This window comes from Rhinopithecus bieti, unplaced genomic scaffold (genome assembly GCF_001698545.2).
Source record: "Rhinopithecus bieti isolate Rb0 unplaced genomic scaffold, ASM169854v2 scaffold_8309, whole genome shotgun sequence".
NCBI lineage: Eukaryota > Metazoa > Chordata > Mammalia > Primates > Cercopithecidae > Rhinopithecus > Rhinopithecus bieti.
Window position 1 is genome coordinate 265,699 of NW_016805935.1, and position 15,370 is coordinate 281,068.

Below are 15,370 nucleotides of genomic sequence, written 5' to 3' on the forward strand. Positions count from 1 at the left end.
CAAGTAGCTGGGATTACAGGCATGCGCCACCACGCCCAGCTAATTTTATGTATTTTAGTAGAGACAGGGTTCTAATTTTGTGTTTTTAGTAGCGATGGGGTTTTACCATGTTGGCCAGGCAGGTCTCGAACTCCTGACTTCAGGTGATCCGCCCACTTTGGCCTCCCAAAGTGCTGGGATTACAGGCGTGAGCTACCACACCCACCTGGCCCCATTTCTTTTAAGAAGTAAAGTAGCAAGAGTTATTTCCATAGATGGTATTGCAAATTCTGGTACATTTTGTAAATTCAGAACCTAGGATTTAACAGTGACTTGGTTGGTTCTTAGAGGATAAAATTGAACATGCCTAGAATTGTGCAGCGCAACAAAGGTTAACACAATTGATTTCCTGCTCACATTTATTGTGGCTAGAGAGCCTATTTTCTTCTCCAAAAATTGGAAAAATACAACACAATAGCAATTTTTAAAAATACATAAAACTTCCCAGATCATGACATGAGACATCATAGCCTGTATATATCAATTGTGATCGCTTTATAAAATGTCATTCATCTAATGCATTTCTGAAATTGCCCTTAAAGCTACACATACACACATGACTCTATATCACATAAAGGCATCCATTCATGAACAGAAAGAAAAGTCTTTTATAAGTACTGTGTAGGGAAGGCTAAAGTAATACATACTTAGATTCAGAATAATTTTTAAGAAAAAATGTGGGGTTCCAAGAAATGGTGATTTACATTCAAATGAACATGTACATTTGCAAACCTGGATAAGTAATATTTTCATGAAGCACGCTACTAGAAAATTCACACTGCATTATTTGTTTTTCAAAGGCCTCTTTCAAAGTACAGACTCCAAGTCCAAAGCAAATACCCACGGCATGAACAAATAGGATGCCTAAGATTCTAACATTTGCTTCTGCATGGCTTTCCTCCTCACTTCCCTACTTCATAATAAGAAAAATTTCCTAGATGGGACAATGGTAAGATGTTGTGCTAATACATTCCATAGGATTTCTGGATGCTGGACTATTACATTCAGGTTACAATTTGGGGACGGATTTGTTATTTCTATTGCAAATGGACTACAAACACAAAAAGATTCCTGCCATAGCATCCAAATATCCCTAATACAGAAAGAGAATCACTCAGAAAGGACAAAGCTGGCAGACTGAGAAAGGAGGCAAGAGTAAACTCTGGCACTGGCCAATTATCTAAAACAAGAATAGCAGCCTCTGTTATCAAAGTTGCCAGTTAAAATTGTCAGCTGTCAGGCACAGTGACACACACCTGTAATCCCAACACTTTGGGAGGCCAAGGTGGGTGGATCGCTTGAGCCCAGGAGTTTGAGACAAGCCTGGGCAACACAGAGAAACTCCATCTCTACAAAAAATACAAAACTTAGCCAGGTGTGGTGGTGTGCGCCTGTAGTCCCAGCTGCTCAGGAGGGTAAGGTGGGAGGAACGCTTGAGGCCAGGAGGTAGGCGTTCTGTGAACCATGATCATGCCACTGCACTCCAGCCTGGGTGACAAAGGGAGACCCTGTCCAAAGAAACAAAAAGTTGCTAGCTCTCTTCTCTATAAACAGTCTCTAGATTGGTTTGCATCATGCCCTTTGATGCACCAGATATGTTTAACCAACCTAGTTTTGTGGATTCTGACAATCTCACACATTTAAGAATTTACCATTTTTCAGGCACTTTTCAACGTTAAAAAAAATTAAATCCAGTTATTGAAAATCAGTTTGACAAACAACCCCCACTCCACAGCCCTGGCCGAAAAAAAATAAGCAGCTAATTCGGTGACACGATCTCTGTAAGGCGGCAAATTCCTTCAATTTTCCAAGGAAACAGCGTATCTATTTTCTTCCATCTTCACTCCAAATTCGGGACCTCTTCCTCTGGTAACACAGTATTTTAGGTTACTTGAAATCAGTCCCCATGTAAAAGACTCTTTGTGGCACCAAGCTTCAAGAGTTTACTGACAGAGGACATCGCCACTATTAACATTCTTGTTACAAAAATTCAGTTTCAGTTGAGTTCCTGTAATCCCCTGAGCAGTTATAAATGCCTTTTACCTATAATGAGGCAGTAGGCTATGTGTAAAACAAAGCAAATGAACTGTTCAAATATATGTAAATCTATAATTATACTAACATGAACTACACTGATAGAAGACAGTGTTTTTTCTCTGAAGTGTTTAGAGTTTCAAAAGAAAAAGACACAATATTAAGAAATTTCTAATAGATGATTAAAAATGATTTTGGTTGGTTGCCATTCCCAGGTTTTCCCAGAGTTCTCATCTATGTTCTATACAATGTGTAAATTAAAATGTACATGACCAATTGATGTACTACAATACATCAGATATCAATATATACACATGAATTAAAGTTCCTTAAATATACACATCCCCTTAGGATATATCCTATTACGTAGGCAAAGCATCATCCTTTAATAATAGGTCCAAGATAGCAGCAATTTGATATTCTATTACCCAGTTACCTCAGAAAATATCATAGATCCTGAATAGTTCCTGATATGGTATCCCTGGCTTCAAGAACTCTACAGTAACATTTAGCATAGGTCTCATGAAGCACCAGGCTACACTGTCAATAGCAATTATGTAATCCTGTCATTGGAGAAAAGGTTTTATCCTTTCAAAACCTCGTTATTCAAATCTGACTAATGGTATAATGGAAAAAATAAGTCACAATGAGATGATATATAAACTTAAACTAAAATATATAAAGCATTTCTATTTTATTTCTTACATGTTTTTGTTGCTATTTTATCAGTGCCTTGTAACAAAGTATTCAGACTGTCCTAACAGATGCTGAAACAGCAATAATAAATTATGCTGAGAAAAGAGCTGCTCTGTGTTTGAAAATATGTAAATGACTCGGTTATCAATTCGTGTTTTACAAACAGAGATGGCAGGATATTGTACTAAGTACTGTTTTAAAAGAGTTATGAGTCTATACCCTTGGGTAAGTTATGAACTTACAACCAAAATTCACATATATAATATGCAAAAAAATCTTTAGGCAGATTTACAATAAACCATTTCAGTCACAGAAGGATAGAATGGCTCTTAAGTAAACATTTATTTTGTGTGTACTATTGGGTGTATCCATGCATGCTCAATGGATAGAAACTACAGGCAGGCTGCAAGTCACATGGATTCTAGATGTACATAATATACACTTTAATATTTACTCTCCATGTGTACTCTTAGGCCCGATTCCAAATCTATTGGGTATGTGAACACAGGTCCTGAGAAAGGTCCCAGTTATCTATGACGGAAGTTTTGAAACTCTACCACTCTACCCGTATTTCATATGAAACGATTTTGTAGACCACAGCTACCGGCTGTAAGAGACAAGTTGGCCAACTTAGAAAACTTACATTTGCCAAGGGAGAGACACTGAATTAGACCATATTGTTTAACAGGCTGCAACTCTTTTACTGGGAAGGGGCAACTCCCTCTGCACAGCAGTTTCGATCACACAAAGAGAAACCTATTGTGTTTCTGCCAAATCACAGCGGGAACACTGGGGACAGCACACCCAGTAGCCAGCAGAGGCACAACCACTATATCAACTGCTGAGATCAGCAGCCTGCTTTACAGCTCCTGTGAGGATTTCTCCTCACACAGTCTTATCCTTCTCCTCAATCATGTTTCCCCTGTGTTTCTCGTGGTAGTCAAATCAACACAGAACAGGCCCTGGCTTCTTGGTTATCTTCTATGTTGCCAACCATGACAACACACTTGTTATATCAAATGTTCCCTCAAGCTCCTTGAATTTGGCTGGAAGTTGAACAGTCCAGTGAGGTCCTTTGGAAGATAAAATGGTATGTTCATTCATCTCAAGCAACCCCAAAGCTCCCGACATGCTCCATAGACACAGCTGGACTGTTGAGCCCAGTTCTTGTTACACAGGAACGCTCACACCCAGGACTTGGCCTTTCCTGATGCTGAAGGCGGGCAGGCAAGTTCAAAGTCTGGACACAGAGGCACTTTCAAAGTTGGCAAGGAGAAGGAGGCAAGGTCACTAAATGGGGCTTCATCACTGTGCCATCTCACGTAACTCACACATCTGGGGCAAATGAACACAGAGATCTTTAGGTTGTGGACGGGTCGTGCTTTTTCTTCTTGCCCCGACAGGACTTGCATACACAACAGATTATACATGGGGAGGCCAGGAGTAACAAGGGTGAAGTAACCAAGGCAATGATGCCCAAGCCTACGAGGATCCCCACCACCTGGAAATTTCAAAGAAAAGCATATTTCAGCAATTAAGTATTTCAATATGTATACTTATTCCAACTATACTATCTGCTGTGGGCCAAATGTTTGTGTCCCCCTGAAGCTCAATGTTGAAACCCTAAATCCCCGATGTGATGGTATTTGGAGACGGGGCCTTTAGAAGCTAGTTGGTTTATGAAGGCAGGGCCCTCATGATGGGATTGGTGCTCTTACGAGTACAGATGCCAGAGAGCTTGCTTCCTTTCTCTAGGATCTATGCCGTGCGAAGACACCGCAAAAAAAATGGCCATCTTCAAACCAGGAAGAGAGCCCTTGCTAGGACATGACCATGCTGTCACCTGAACCTCAGACTTCTCAGCCTCCAGAACTATGAGAAGTAAATTTCTGTTCTTTAAGCCTCCCAGTCTATGGTCATTTGTTATAGCAGCCTGAACAAGACATCATCTCAGGCACATAGAATAGTTACATTTCTGGGATCTTTCAGCTAGTGCCCAGGATTGATCTGAATTGGAGAGAAGCCAGAGAGATACAAAGGACCATATCAAGGATGGAAACCATCCAAATGCCAACTCAAGCTGTCGCAAGTTCAGGATAGTCATGAATTATCAGTGTTGGTGCTCTCTCTACCTGAATTTCCTCAACTAGCTCATGGAGATGTTAATGATTACTAGGATATTAGCACTGACTCCCTCCAAAGGAACACGGCCTTTAATAAATATAAAACACTATTAAAAATAAACCATGACTCCTTTTGAACCTGCCACATAAACACACAATGGCATGTACAGAGGGATCTAAGCTCCAGGAAGGGCTCACAGGGTTTCAGAGCACTGCCTGATATGGTTTGGCTGTGTCCCCACCCAAATCTCATCTTGAATTGTAATAATCCCCATGTGTCAAGGGCAGGGCCAGGTGGAGATAAATGAATCATGGGGGTGGTTTCCCCCATACTGTTCTTGTGGTAGTGAATAAGTTTCATGAGATGTGATGGTTTTATAAATGGGAGTTCCCCTGCACAAGCTCTCTCGCCTGCCGCCATTTAAGATGTGACTTTGCTCCTCCTCTGCCTTCTGCCATGACTGTGAGGCCTCCCCAGCCATGTGGAATTGTGAGTCATTAAACCCCTTTCCTTAATAACTAACCTAGTCTCAGGTATGTCTTTATTAGTAGTGTGAGAACAGACTAATACAAGGCCTTTGAAAGGTAATATGCCTTAAAGGGCTTTAGGAAAGTCATTCCACTGTTTCTCAAGAGGAAAGAATATCTGCCTGCATTCTGCATGTCACTGTTGATTGCCTGGCAGCTCTGGTGCCCCTGCTCCTCCACTTGTCCTTAAGGAGACTGTGCTCATGAATTAACTTTAGGTAGTTACCCCATTACTTTTCCCTAGTCCTGCCCTGGCACTCTCCAGAAGCTCCCAGGCTGAGATGGGACCTCCCAGGAGGGAACAGTCCAGGGAAGAGGAATAGAGGGACTCTTTAAGCCATCACGGTTTTGGTCTATGTCACGCTCCCTGTAAGGTCAGGGTACCTGTGTTCGGTTCCACATCACTGACGCTCTTGAGTGGCCAAGTTTATTCCTGCATGGCCCTTTGTCATAATGTCTGAGGAAAATGTCATTCTGAAAAATAAAAAGATTGGTTTCAGTAAATATGCAGTTTTAAATTGAGAAATGAATACAAACCACATGAGATCACCAAATGGAAGGCAAAGTTTTTCTCTGGTGATATCAGTGACTCCCTCTAGAATTCCAAGCCCATAATCTTTATCTTGGTAGTTTTGTAAATCACCAAGTGAAAACAGATCATAATCAATAAGAATCTCAATTAATTTTAAAAAAGAAAAAAAAAAGAGTCATAACGACCTGACTACTTATCTTAGCAAGCTAGCTCTGGCAGAGGTACAATGGAATGGGAAGACCAGGAACAAGGCAGCTGAAAGGCTGGTGTGGCAAACCAGGAGAGAGAACATGCCAGTGACTGAGGATGGATGGAGAAGAGGAAGTTACAGTCCTAAGATATTAAGAAAGTAACTAGAGAGAAACAAGGAGAAGCAATCACAGAGAAGGGAAACTGGTTGGGTTGAAAGAAGGCAGTGGTTTTATTGAGAGAAGTGACAACACAGAGATGGAGCTTGTTGGGAAGACAAGTTTGGACATGTTGAACTTGAGAGATGGTTGAGACATCCAAGCAGGGCTGTTCAAAAGGCAGCTCATCACATAGAACTACACTGAAAAAACAAAACAAAACAAAACAAAACTTGAACCTCAGCAGAGAAACCAGCTCAGGGTCCAAATTAGGTGTAGATCATCTACCTAATAGTCTGTTCATTAGACAAATGGAGAAAGGGGTCTCAATTGGGTATCAGTGTACGTGGGATAGAAGAAACCATAGAAGAGACTGAGATTAACTAGGAAGAGGGGTAAACTGAGAAGCAAAGAGGCTGCTGAACACAGGCATTTAAGACTGGGTCGAGGAAGAGGCTAGAAAGGGAACTGGGATATGACCAGAAAGGTAGAAGAGAAACCAACAGAGGTGGTATCACTGAAATGGATGTGGTCAAGATGTTAAATGCAGCAGAGAATCTAGGTACACTAAGAACAAGTAGTATTGGATTCTGCCAGTAAGAAATCACTCAAAATCTGGGAAAGGGGTACAGTCGGGGTGTGATTACGTGGCCATCCGAGCACATTGCAGTGTTTGGAAGGTAAGTAATGTCAGTAGCAAGAGGTGATTAGGCTTTTTTTGAAGCTTGGCTTTTAAAGGAGAGATAAATAGAGGGGTATAGTAAGGAAAAGATGCAGGCTTTAAGAAAAACATTTACTTGTGTTTAAATGTGACACAGTCGAATGCATGGATATGCTGAGAGAGTGCAGAGTGGAAATTGAAACCACAGGAGAGGAAAGAGATAACTGAACAGCTCAAGTCTCTAAGGCTATGGACAGGAATAGGATTCTAAAGCAGACAATTAAGCATAACTCATCCTCTGAAACTACAGGGATGAGAATCAAGGCAGGAACAAGCTCAACTCCAACAACACTCAAAATTCCTGTTTCGTGTCGGTCTCAGGCCTGGATTTTAGACAGTCACCCCTGTCCTGGCCCCAGGCTCTCACACCTTTCTATAAACAGAGATCCACACCATCATCTGATGTAGAACTCCACTTGCGTAGAGAAAAACATCATTACCAACAATCCAATGCCCCTGGCTAAAACTGAAAATGAGATCTTAGAAAACAGTCACCAGAAAAAAGATGCTTCAACATTTGAAGTATGTATATTCAGCCATTTAACATCTGCACCATTTCATCTCCAGAACCAGAACAGCACAAGAGACAGAACAGCATGTTCTTTGCAACAGCATCCCCCGAACACATTTCAGCCAAAGGATGGAGATCTGGTGCACATAATTGTTCCCTTACACTCTGGCCTCCTAAAGAGAACCTCATGGGCTCGGCCTCCTTGTGGATATGAACCCAATTAATATTCTGGTGAAACTTGAAGGAAAACAAAAAAAAAACTGTTTTTCACTTGTAATGCATGTGTGATGTATAGTCAGTAAAATCCTTATCCAGAATATCACTCATTTAGGTGCGTGCTAGGTCTTAAATATCAAACAAAATTGTAACTCAAGGGCCTATGACAAATCAATTTCTAAATGGAAAATGTCTTCCAACCTGAGCTGCTGAACTTCTAGAGTCTAAAATGTCCATTTTCTTCCCCCCAGTTCATACCTCTTCTTAAATCACTAAGATGGAGGTTATTATTATTATTCATACATGTCATCTTAAACAACATATCGAGTTTTCAGTTAAAAATCAAGCAGGTGGTGGCCAGCAGACATTACATGCTAACTGCATACTCACTACTCACTAAGCTTGTCTGAACTAAAGCACTACACAAATCACTTGTTGGATTAAAGCAAATCAAGCAATCAAAACAAAGAGCTGAGAAAAGAATAGCAACTCAATGGTAACTGAGGGCTTACACTGATATGGACATATTTTAGAGGTCCAAATTGCCAAAACAGAGTGTTATCTACAAACAACTTATGCTACCCCAAACTTTAAAAGACCAGAAGTGAAGTAAGACCTACTCACTAACCCTTCGCACTGCATTTTTAACTCTGAAGTTACCATTAGCCTTGGCACAGGGCTGAATAAAACTGCACCTGAATGTGAGAAGACTTGATTCATGAATGGTGAGAAAAAATTAAGCCAAGCCCCTTGATCTGGGAAGGGAACAGTGTCAAAACAGTAGTGATAATGCTACATGCCCATGAACAAAAGAAGAGAGAGAGAGAGAGAGCGCGCGCATGAGGGAGAGATAAGAGAGAGAGAGAGAGAGCGCATGAGGGAGAGAAGAGAGTTAAGAGACACCATTGATTTGAACCATTTTTCTTTAAATTCAAAAAGAAGAAAAAAACCTAATAGTGGTAGGCAGAATAACTACCTCCCAAAGATATCATGGCCTAATCCCCAGAATCTGTGAATGTGTTACCCTATATGACAAGAGGGATTCTGCAAGTATGATTAAATTAAGAACCCTGAGATAAAGGAGATTATCCTACATTATCCTGATGGGCCCAATCTCATCACATTGGTCCTTTAGGCAGAGAACCTTTCCCAGCTGTGGTCAGAGGGAGCAATGACTAAGAAAGAAGAGAGTGAGGGATCTGATGTTGCTGGCTTTGAAGATGGAGGAAGAGGCCACAAGCTAAGGAAAGCAGACAGCCTCTAAGGCAAGAAAACAGATTCTCCCTTAGAGCCTCCAGAAAGAAATGCAGCCCAGCTGACACCTTGATTTTAATCCAGCAAGACCTATGTCAGACTTCCAAAGTGAAAAACTGTGGGATAATTTTTTTGTGTGTGGTATTTTAAGCCACTAAGTATGTGCTAATTAGTTACAACAGCAATATAAAATGAAGACACTAATAGTCCTTTACATAATAGAGACAATGTCCAAATAGCAAGAAATGCCCCTAAAACAAAAGCTTGCCTTTAACACCAAGGTGGCATATGTAAGGTCATCAAAAGATGTTTTAGATATCTAAAGTAGCAGGCTTAGGAAGTCTCATTAAGAAAACTAAATTCCTTTTGCAGGACAGAAATCGCCTCAATATTTTAAAGGAAAATCTGTAGGATATCGGCTGTGGGGCAGGTACAGTATACAAAAAATCATACAACAAACCTAGGTGGCACTTACGTCCAAGTTCTGGAGGCAGTACCAGCAAAATGTATGCTTGCAGTTTTTGCACATCATCTGAGCGCAGCCTTCATTGCGTTCGATATAAACCCGGCAAACTGGGCATTGCTTAATGGGGGCTTCTGCATCTGTCCCAAAGAGGGCTCTAGAAACAAAATGGATGAGAAATGGTCATCAGTTGAATTCCCAGGGCTCCTGATGGTTAGATAATGAACTCATAGTTATCCATGCTTAATTCACTTCCAAAAGACAGGGTGTGGGCAAAAACATTATTAGATGTACAGACAACTCATACAAGATAGAATCTTTATTTTGGCTTTCTGTGAATTATATAATTACAGTTTCCACCACTGATTTAACTCACTACTTTGTCAAATTAATATTTCATTCCCTAAGTATGCATTGCCTAAATAAGAACAGCAAGGAGTTGGCTACACAGCAGAGAAACCAGGTTAGGGTCCAAACTGGGCGTAGACAATCTAATGGTCTGTTCCTTAGACAAATGGAGAAGGGGGTCTCAAATATCAACACTTTAAAATAATGTCCAATACTTTAAAAAGACCTTCTCCAAACAGACGAATAGACCAACACAGGCTCACAGCCCCAAGGGGCACAGAAAATAAGCAATAGGAATTGGAGTGGGAGAGAGGGATAGGTGAGCAATAGCACCAGGTAACACTTTAGCTACTGCCCATCAAAAGTACCACCCAGCACACAGACATATCCAATTCACAGAGTGTTGTCAAATCTATTATCAGATGTTGTATGAACAGTAACCTCATATTGTCATAAGACAGTTATTACAGGTTGAGCATCCCTAGTCCAAAATTTGAAATCTAAAATGCTCCAAAATCTGAAACTTTTTGAGTGCCGACATGACAAAGGAAATGCTCATTGGAGCCTTTCTGACTTCTGATATTCAGAGTAAGGATGCTCAACCAATAAATCTATAATGAAAATATTTCAAAATCTGAAAAAACTGAGATCTGAAACACGTCTTACCCCAAGTATTTTGGATAAGGGATGCTCAACTTGTGTCTTACTTCCCTTATTTTCAGATAAGGAAACACACTCACAGAGGCTGAGTGACTTCTATGAGACACACAGATACTAAGTGACAATGTCAGAATGCAAATCCTCCTATCCTCTGAGTTCTTTACATCACCCTGTGATACCCGTGGAGCTTCCTGCTATGGCCACGAAAATGCAGGCAACACTGGCTTAAATCTGGCTAAGAGGGCACATGCGTGGCACGTGTATTAGCTCTTTTATTCCTATCCATTGGTTTGTTCTGACATTCAAGCACAGCATTGTAGCCAGGTAGCATTACTATTCCTGAAGCCTGGTTCTACACATTCTGGGTGCACTGTGTGATTAAGCCAATGGGGTTACAACACTGGTATTTTGTTCTTGCTGATGCAGAACAACTATAGCCTCAAGCAAAGCAGGAATGAAACACAGAGGTCTCTCACTCTGGGCACTGCTGCTGCCATAAAAACCCTCTGTATCGTCCAAGTGCAGTGGCTTCTGTCTGTAATCCCAGCACTTTGGGAGGCAGGCGTAGGTGGGTGGATCACTTGAGGTCAGGATTTCAAGACCAGCCTGGCCAATATGGTGAAACTCCATCTCTACTAAAAATACAAAAATTAGCCAGGCATGGTGGCAAGTGCCTGTAACTCCAGCTAATCGGGAAGCTGAGGCAGGAGAATCGCTTGAACCCAGGAGGCGGTGGTTGCAGTGAGCCGAGATCATGCCACTGCCCTCCAGCCTAGGCAACAGAGCAAGACTCTGTCTCAAAAACAAAACAAAACAAAACAAAAACCCCACTGTACTAAAAAGGTACAGATTTAATTGCTTCCTATCACAACAAAATCTCAACCTTTAAAGAGCATAAAGTATCACGAGAGAACCCTCCTTTCTATGTGCTGAAAGAATTTAGGACCATTGTTTCTATTCCTGCATTCTTTCTAATATGACTGTCACACATCATGAGCTGGCAATTTAGTCAGCTAAGAAAATTTCTGTCTCATTTTGCAAGCAACAAGAACGATCTATCCCAATACAGGCAGATACGGCATCTGAGCAAATAGCTGGGACAAGTCACGATTTCCTACTGAGAACCAGTAGACCACAGCGCCTTGCTACCTAAAGAGAAAGCAAAACTCACGCAAACTTTAATTCCAGCAATATCTGGAAGATTCTTCTGGGGCGAACAACTAGAAATGCTTTTGTATTGGCAACTTACCAATTCTGAGACACTTCTCAGGGAAGTTCTGCAAGAAAACAACCAATCTCTAAACGCCATCACAACGTAATTCCTTCTACATGTAACGTATGTTGAGTTTCTAAGAAAACTAGTGAATAATCCCAAAGACAAAGTTTCCTTTCTTACCTGTGCTCTGTTGGCAGGATAATAGGCTGATTGTCTCTACAGGAGACCTCTGCATGCCAAGCATCCTTGCAACACGAGCAGAATTTCAGGTGGCAAGAAGGGCATTCCACCAGCACAGGCTGTCCTGGGTCACTCGATGCAACAGGGCACACTGTCTGACAGTCTGCAACAGGACACCATGTTCGGTAGGGGTCCAGATGAACTTCTAAAGTGTAAAGAAAGAAAATGTGATGGTCTGCCCGATTCACGTTTGAGTCTTTCTCACCTTCATTTGCCCTTTTATTTATTTAATGTATTTGGAACCAGAGTCTCACTGTGTTGTCCAGGCTGGAGTGCAGTGGCACGATTTCAGCTCACTGCAACCTCCCCCACCTGGGTTCAACCGATTCTCCTGCCTCAGCCTCCCAAATAGCTGGGACTACAGGTGCACACCACCATGCTTGGCTAATTTTTGTATTTTTAGTAAAGACAGGTTTCACCATGTTGGCCAGGCTAATCTCGAATTCCTGACCTCAAGTGATCCGCCTACCTTGGCCTCCCAAACTGCTGGGATTACAGGCATGAGCCACTGCACCTGCCCCATTTACCCTCTTTTTTAAACTGACATTTATAGAAGTATAATGCAACAAGGGTGAGGATTCCTACTCTTAGTCTTCATAATGGATCCAAACCTATCATTTACAAGGTCGCTAGTCCCTGCCACATTTCTCCAAGTAGGTACTAATGGAATAGTTCACCATTGCCTTTATGAACAGATAAAAAGTGTTCTCTGTAAACAAAATTCACAAAACTTTTAGAATATTTCCCACCTTTGAGCAAAAATGCCAATCCCTTCTACAATTATTTGGGCACTATCCTGGAAGAGAACTGAACATAAAAGCAAATTTTAATAAGGCATTTTCCAAAAGACTTTGTCTTTTCAGGCACTGAGAAACAGGTAGTGAGATTTCTTCCACATTCCCAGGAAATTAAAGAACAAGGAAGAAAATAATCAAATAGTTGAGGGACCAAACAGTATTGCGCGTGGCTTAGCCAAGAAGTCGGATTATCTGTCAGTTTGGATATTCTGCTCCCCCACCAATACGCAAGGTAGGAACAATGTGTAAAAGACCCACGTGTTCTAGAAACAGAAGGTAGAGACTTTCACAGACCATTATAATAGCCAGTCATAACACATGGGCTAGTTCCATATGACATGCAGGAAAGAAGGTAGAGCTGGAGAATAGACAGCCATTTATTCAAGGATTTGCAAATCTTGCTTGGTATCTCTTTTTTACTCAGTAGCAGACCCCATGTTCTTTCCATATACTATGACCTTTAAGGGAACATACCATGTAAAAAAATGTTATGTGAGGGGTAGAGTACCCCTTTTTTCTCTGGACTCATGTATTTTGCAAATTTTGAACTGACGAGATTCTAGTTTTAAACCTCCTAGGGCTCATGATTTCATGATTCCTAGAAATGTACACACATGAGGCAAACAAATCCAAAGGATGAGGCAAAAAGAAAATAAAGGTATTAAGTAGGAATTTAGTTTCGAAAGTTAATAATTCTACACATTCAATATCAAGGAGAAAGTCTGAAATGTTCCAGTAAACTACTGTCTCCACTGATGTCTCACCTAGAAATGAAATAATTGGATCTATCTTGTTATAAGTTTTCATTCAAAAATTGCATCCTTAAACATACGGTCTTATCTAGGAATTCTGGAGGGTGGGGGTCAAAGAACAATGAGCCCTTCACACAAATGCAATCACAAGGAGGAAATCCTATAATTCACAGATGCTGAGACCCCAACAGAGATGGACCCTCTAAGATCCCTAAAACCTTAAGAAGTCAAGGAAACAGTGGCACACATAGGATCTAAGGTCTTGGTCTTTTATTTCTACACCATTTAATATTTTCTTCCAAACTATTACAACTGCTTCACAAATACTAAGCCCAAAGAAATGAAGGTTAGTATGTAACTTAGAGTGAAAGACTCCCATATCAAATATCTACTTAGCATCCCTTCTAAATCGGAGGTCTTTTAAAAGTTTGATGAAAAAGAAGGAAAACGGAAAGGAAAGCTAAAACACATATTACTGTTAAAATGTATAGCATCCCTAGTGATCACCTTAAAAAGATACAAGGATGTAACTTGTTCTCGTAGCTCTAATCAATTAAAACTACTTGGTACAAGTTCTGACTTGTTTCTACCAGCTTATTATTTCAGGTATCTGGGGTGACAAAATGGAAGCACAGACAATAAATAGAGGAGCAATGATAGGTTTTGATCAATTACTAAAAAGAAAGTAAGCAGTGCAGCTATGGTGCAGTGCAGCTATGGCACAGTCCAATGAAAGCAAGGAAAGAGTTTGAGCCACAGAAAACAGTGACCTTCTGTATTTTTCACTATTATGACAGCACATAAAGGACCATGCAAAGGAGTGTAGAAAAAGAAAAAGAGGGAAAACGTTACAGTTTTCTACACAATTCCTTCATTAGAAGTCCTTATTCCTTAGGAATGGGTTACAGAGCTTAACTAAGAGCAATAGTAGAGTTACTAAGAGACAGATTTTGACTCTATCCAAAAAAGAAATTGACTACTCTAGCCAACTCTGTAGAGACCTACTCTACATCTCTCCCAACCCCCCTGAACCTTCCTTATGAAGAAGACCTATCACTATAAAATCTGGACATTCTGGAGATATTCTTTCCCACAATTCCATGAAACTAACTCTTGGACATGTGACATGATTCTAACGAATGAGAGGGAAAGGCAGGTCCACCAAGGGGCTTCTGGGACTGGATCTCCACCTTGATATGTAGGAAAGAAAAGCCATTCTGTTTGTCTGCCTTTGGACACAACTGTGTGAGGTTATGATTCTTGGACCATCAAAATAATCTTGCAACTCTGAGGGAAAGCTAAGTGATTCAGAGATGCTATTAGGTTGGTGCAAAATAATTGCTGTTTTAGTTAAAAACATTAAAAACATGGCAAAAACAGCAATTACTTTTGCATGAACCTAATAAATTAACCGAAACCCATGACAGCCCACCTCTGGACTTCTTATGAGTGAGGTACTGAAATGCCCTTGCTGTTTAAGTCACTTTTAGGCAGGCATTCTGTTCCTTGCAGTTGAAAGCATCTTAGCTGATGTGGCTATTTTTGGTAATAGCAAGCAAGTACCCAGTTCAAACAAGGACTATTCCTCCTGTGTGGTAGATATTTTATCAAGGAGATTAAAGCATCATGTCCAAGATGACTTTTAAAGTCTTTTCCAAACCAATGATTTTATCATTCTAAATGTGAGGCACATGGAAATGTGTATTTAAGTAGAAATTTAAAAATGCATCCATATACATTATCCTGTAGAAAACATTGTGTACAATAAAAAATTTATACACCTTTGTAAAAAGTTAACATGCTATGCCAAGTCTATAAGATTTCTATGTAAGTGAGCAAATAATATACATTCATACAGTTGAACGCCACATAGCTTTTTTTTTTTTTTTTTTT

At 40.5% G+C, this 15,370-nt stretch overlaps 1 protein-coding gene across 3 annotated transcripts in view; it reads right to left on the bottom strand.

Moving 5' to 3' along the window:
- Positions 1 to 623: 623 nt before the first annotated feature.
- The window catches only part of RNF144B (ring finger protein 144B), a 202,103-nt gene continuing 187,356 nt past the window's right edge, over positions 624 to 15,370 (bottom strand). For all 3 annotated transcript variants that reach the window (XM_017874253.1, XM_017874252.1, XM_017874251.1), the window contains exons 5-8: positions 11,869 to 12,073; positions 9,477 to 9,621; positions 5,805 to 5,894; positions 624 to 4,270 (exon numbers count right to left, since the gene is read on the bottom strand). In XM_017874253.1, the coding sequence (XP_017729742.1) occupies positions 4,130 to 4,270; positions 5,805 to 5,894; positions 9,477 to 9,621; positions 11,869 to 12,073 (581 nt within the window). In that variant the 3' untranslated portion in view covers positions 624 to 4,129. The remainder of the gene's footprint in view (positions 4,271 to 5,804; positions 5,895 to 9,476; positions 9,622 to 11,868; positions 12,074 to 15,370) is intronic.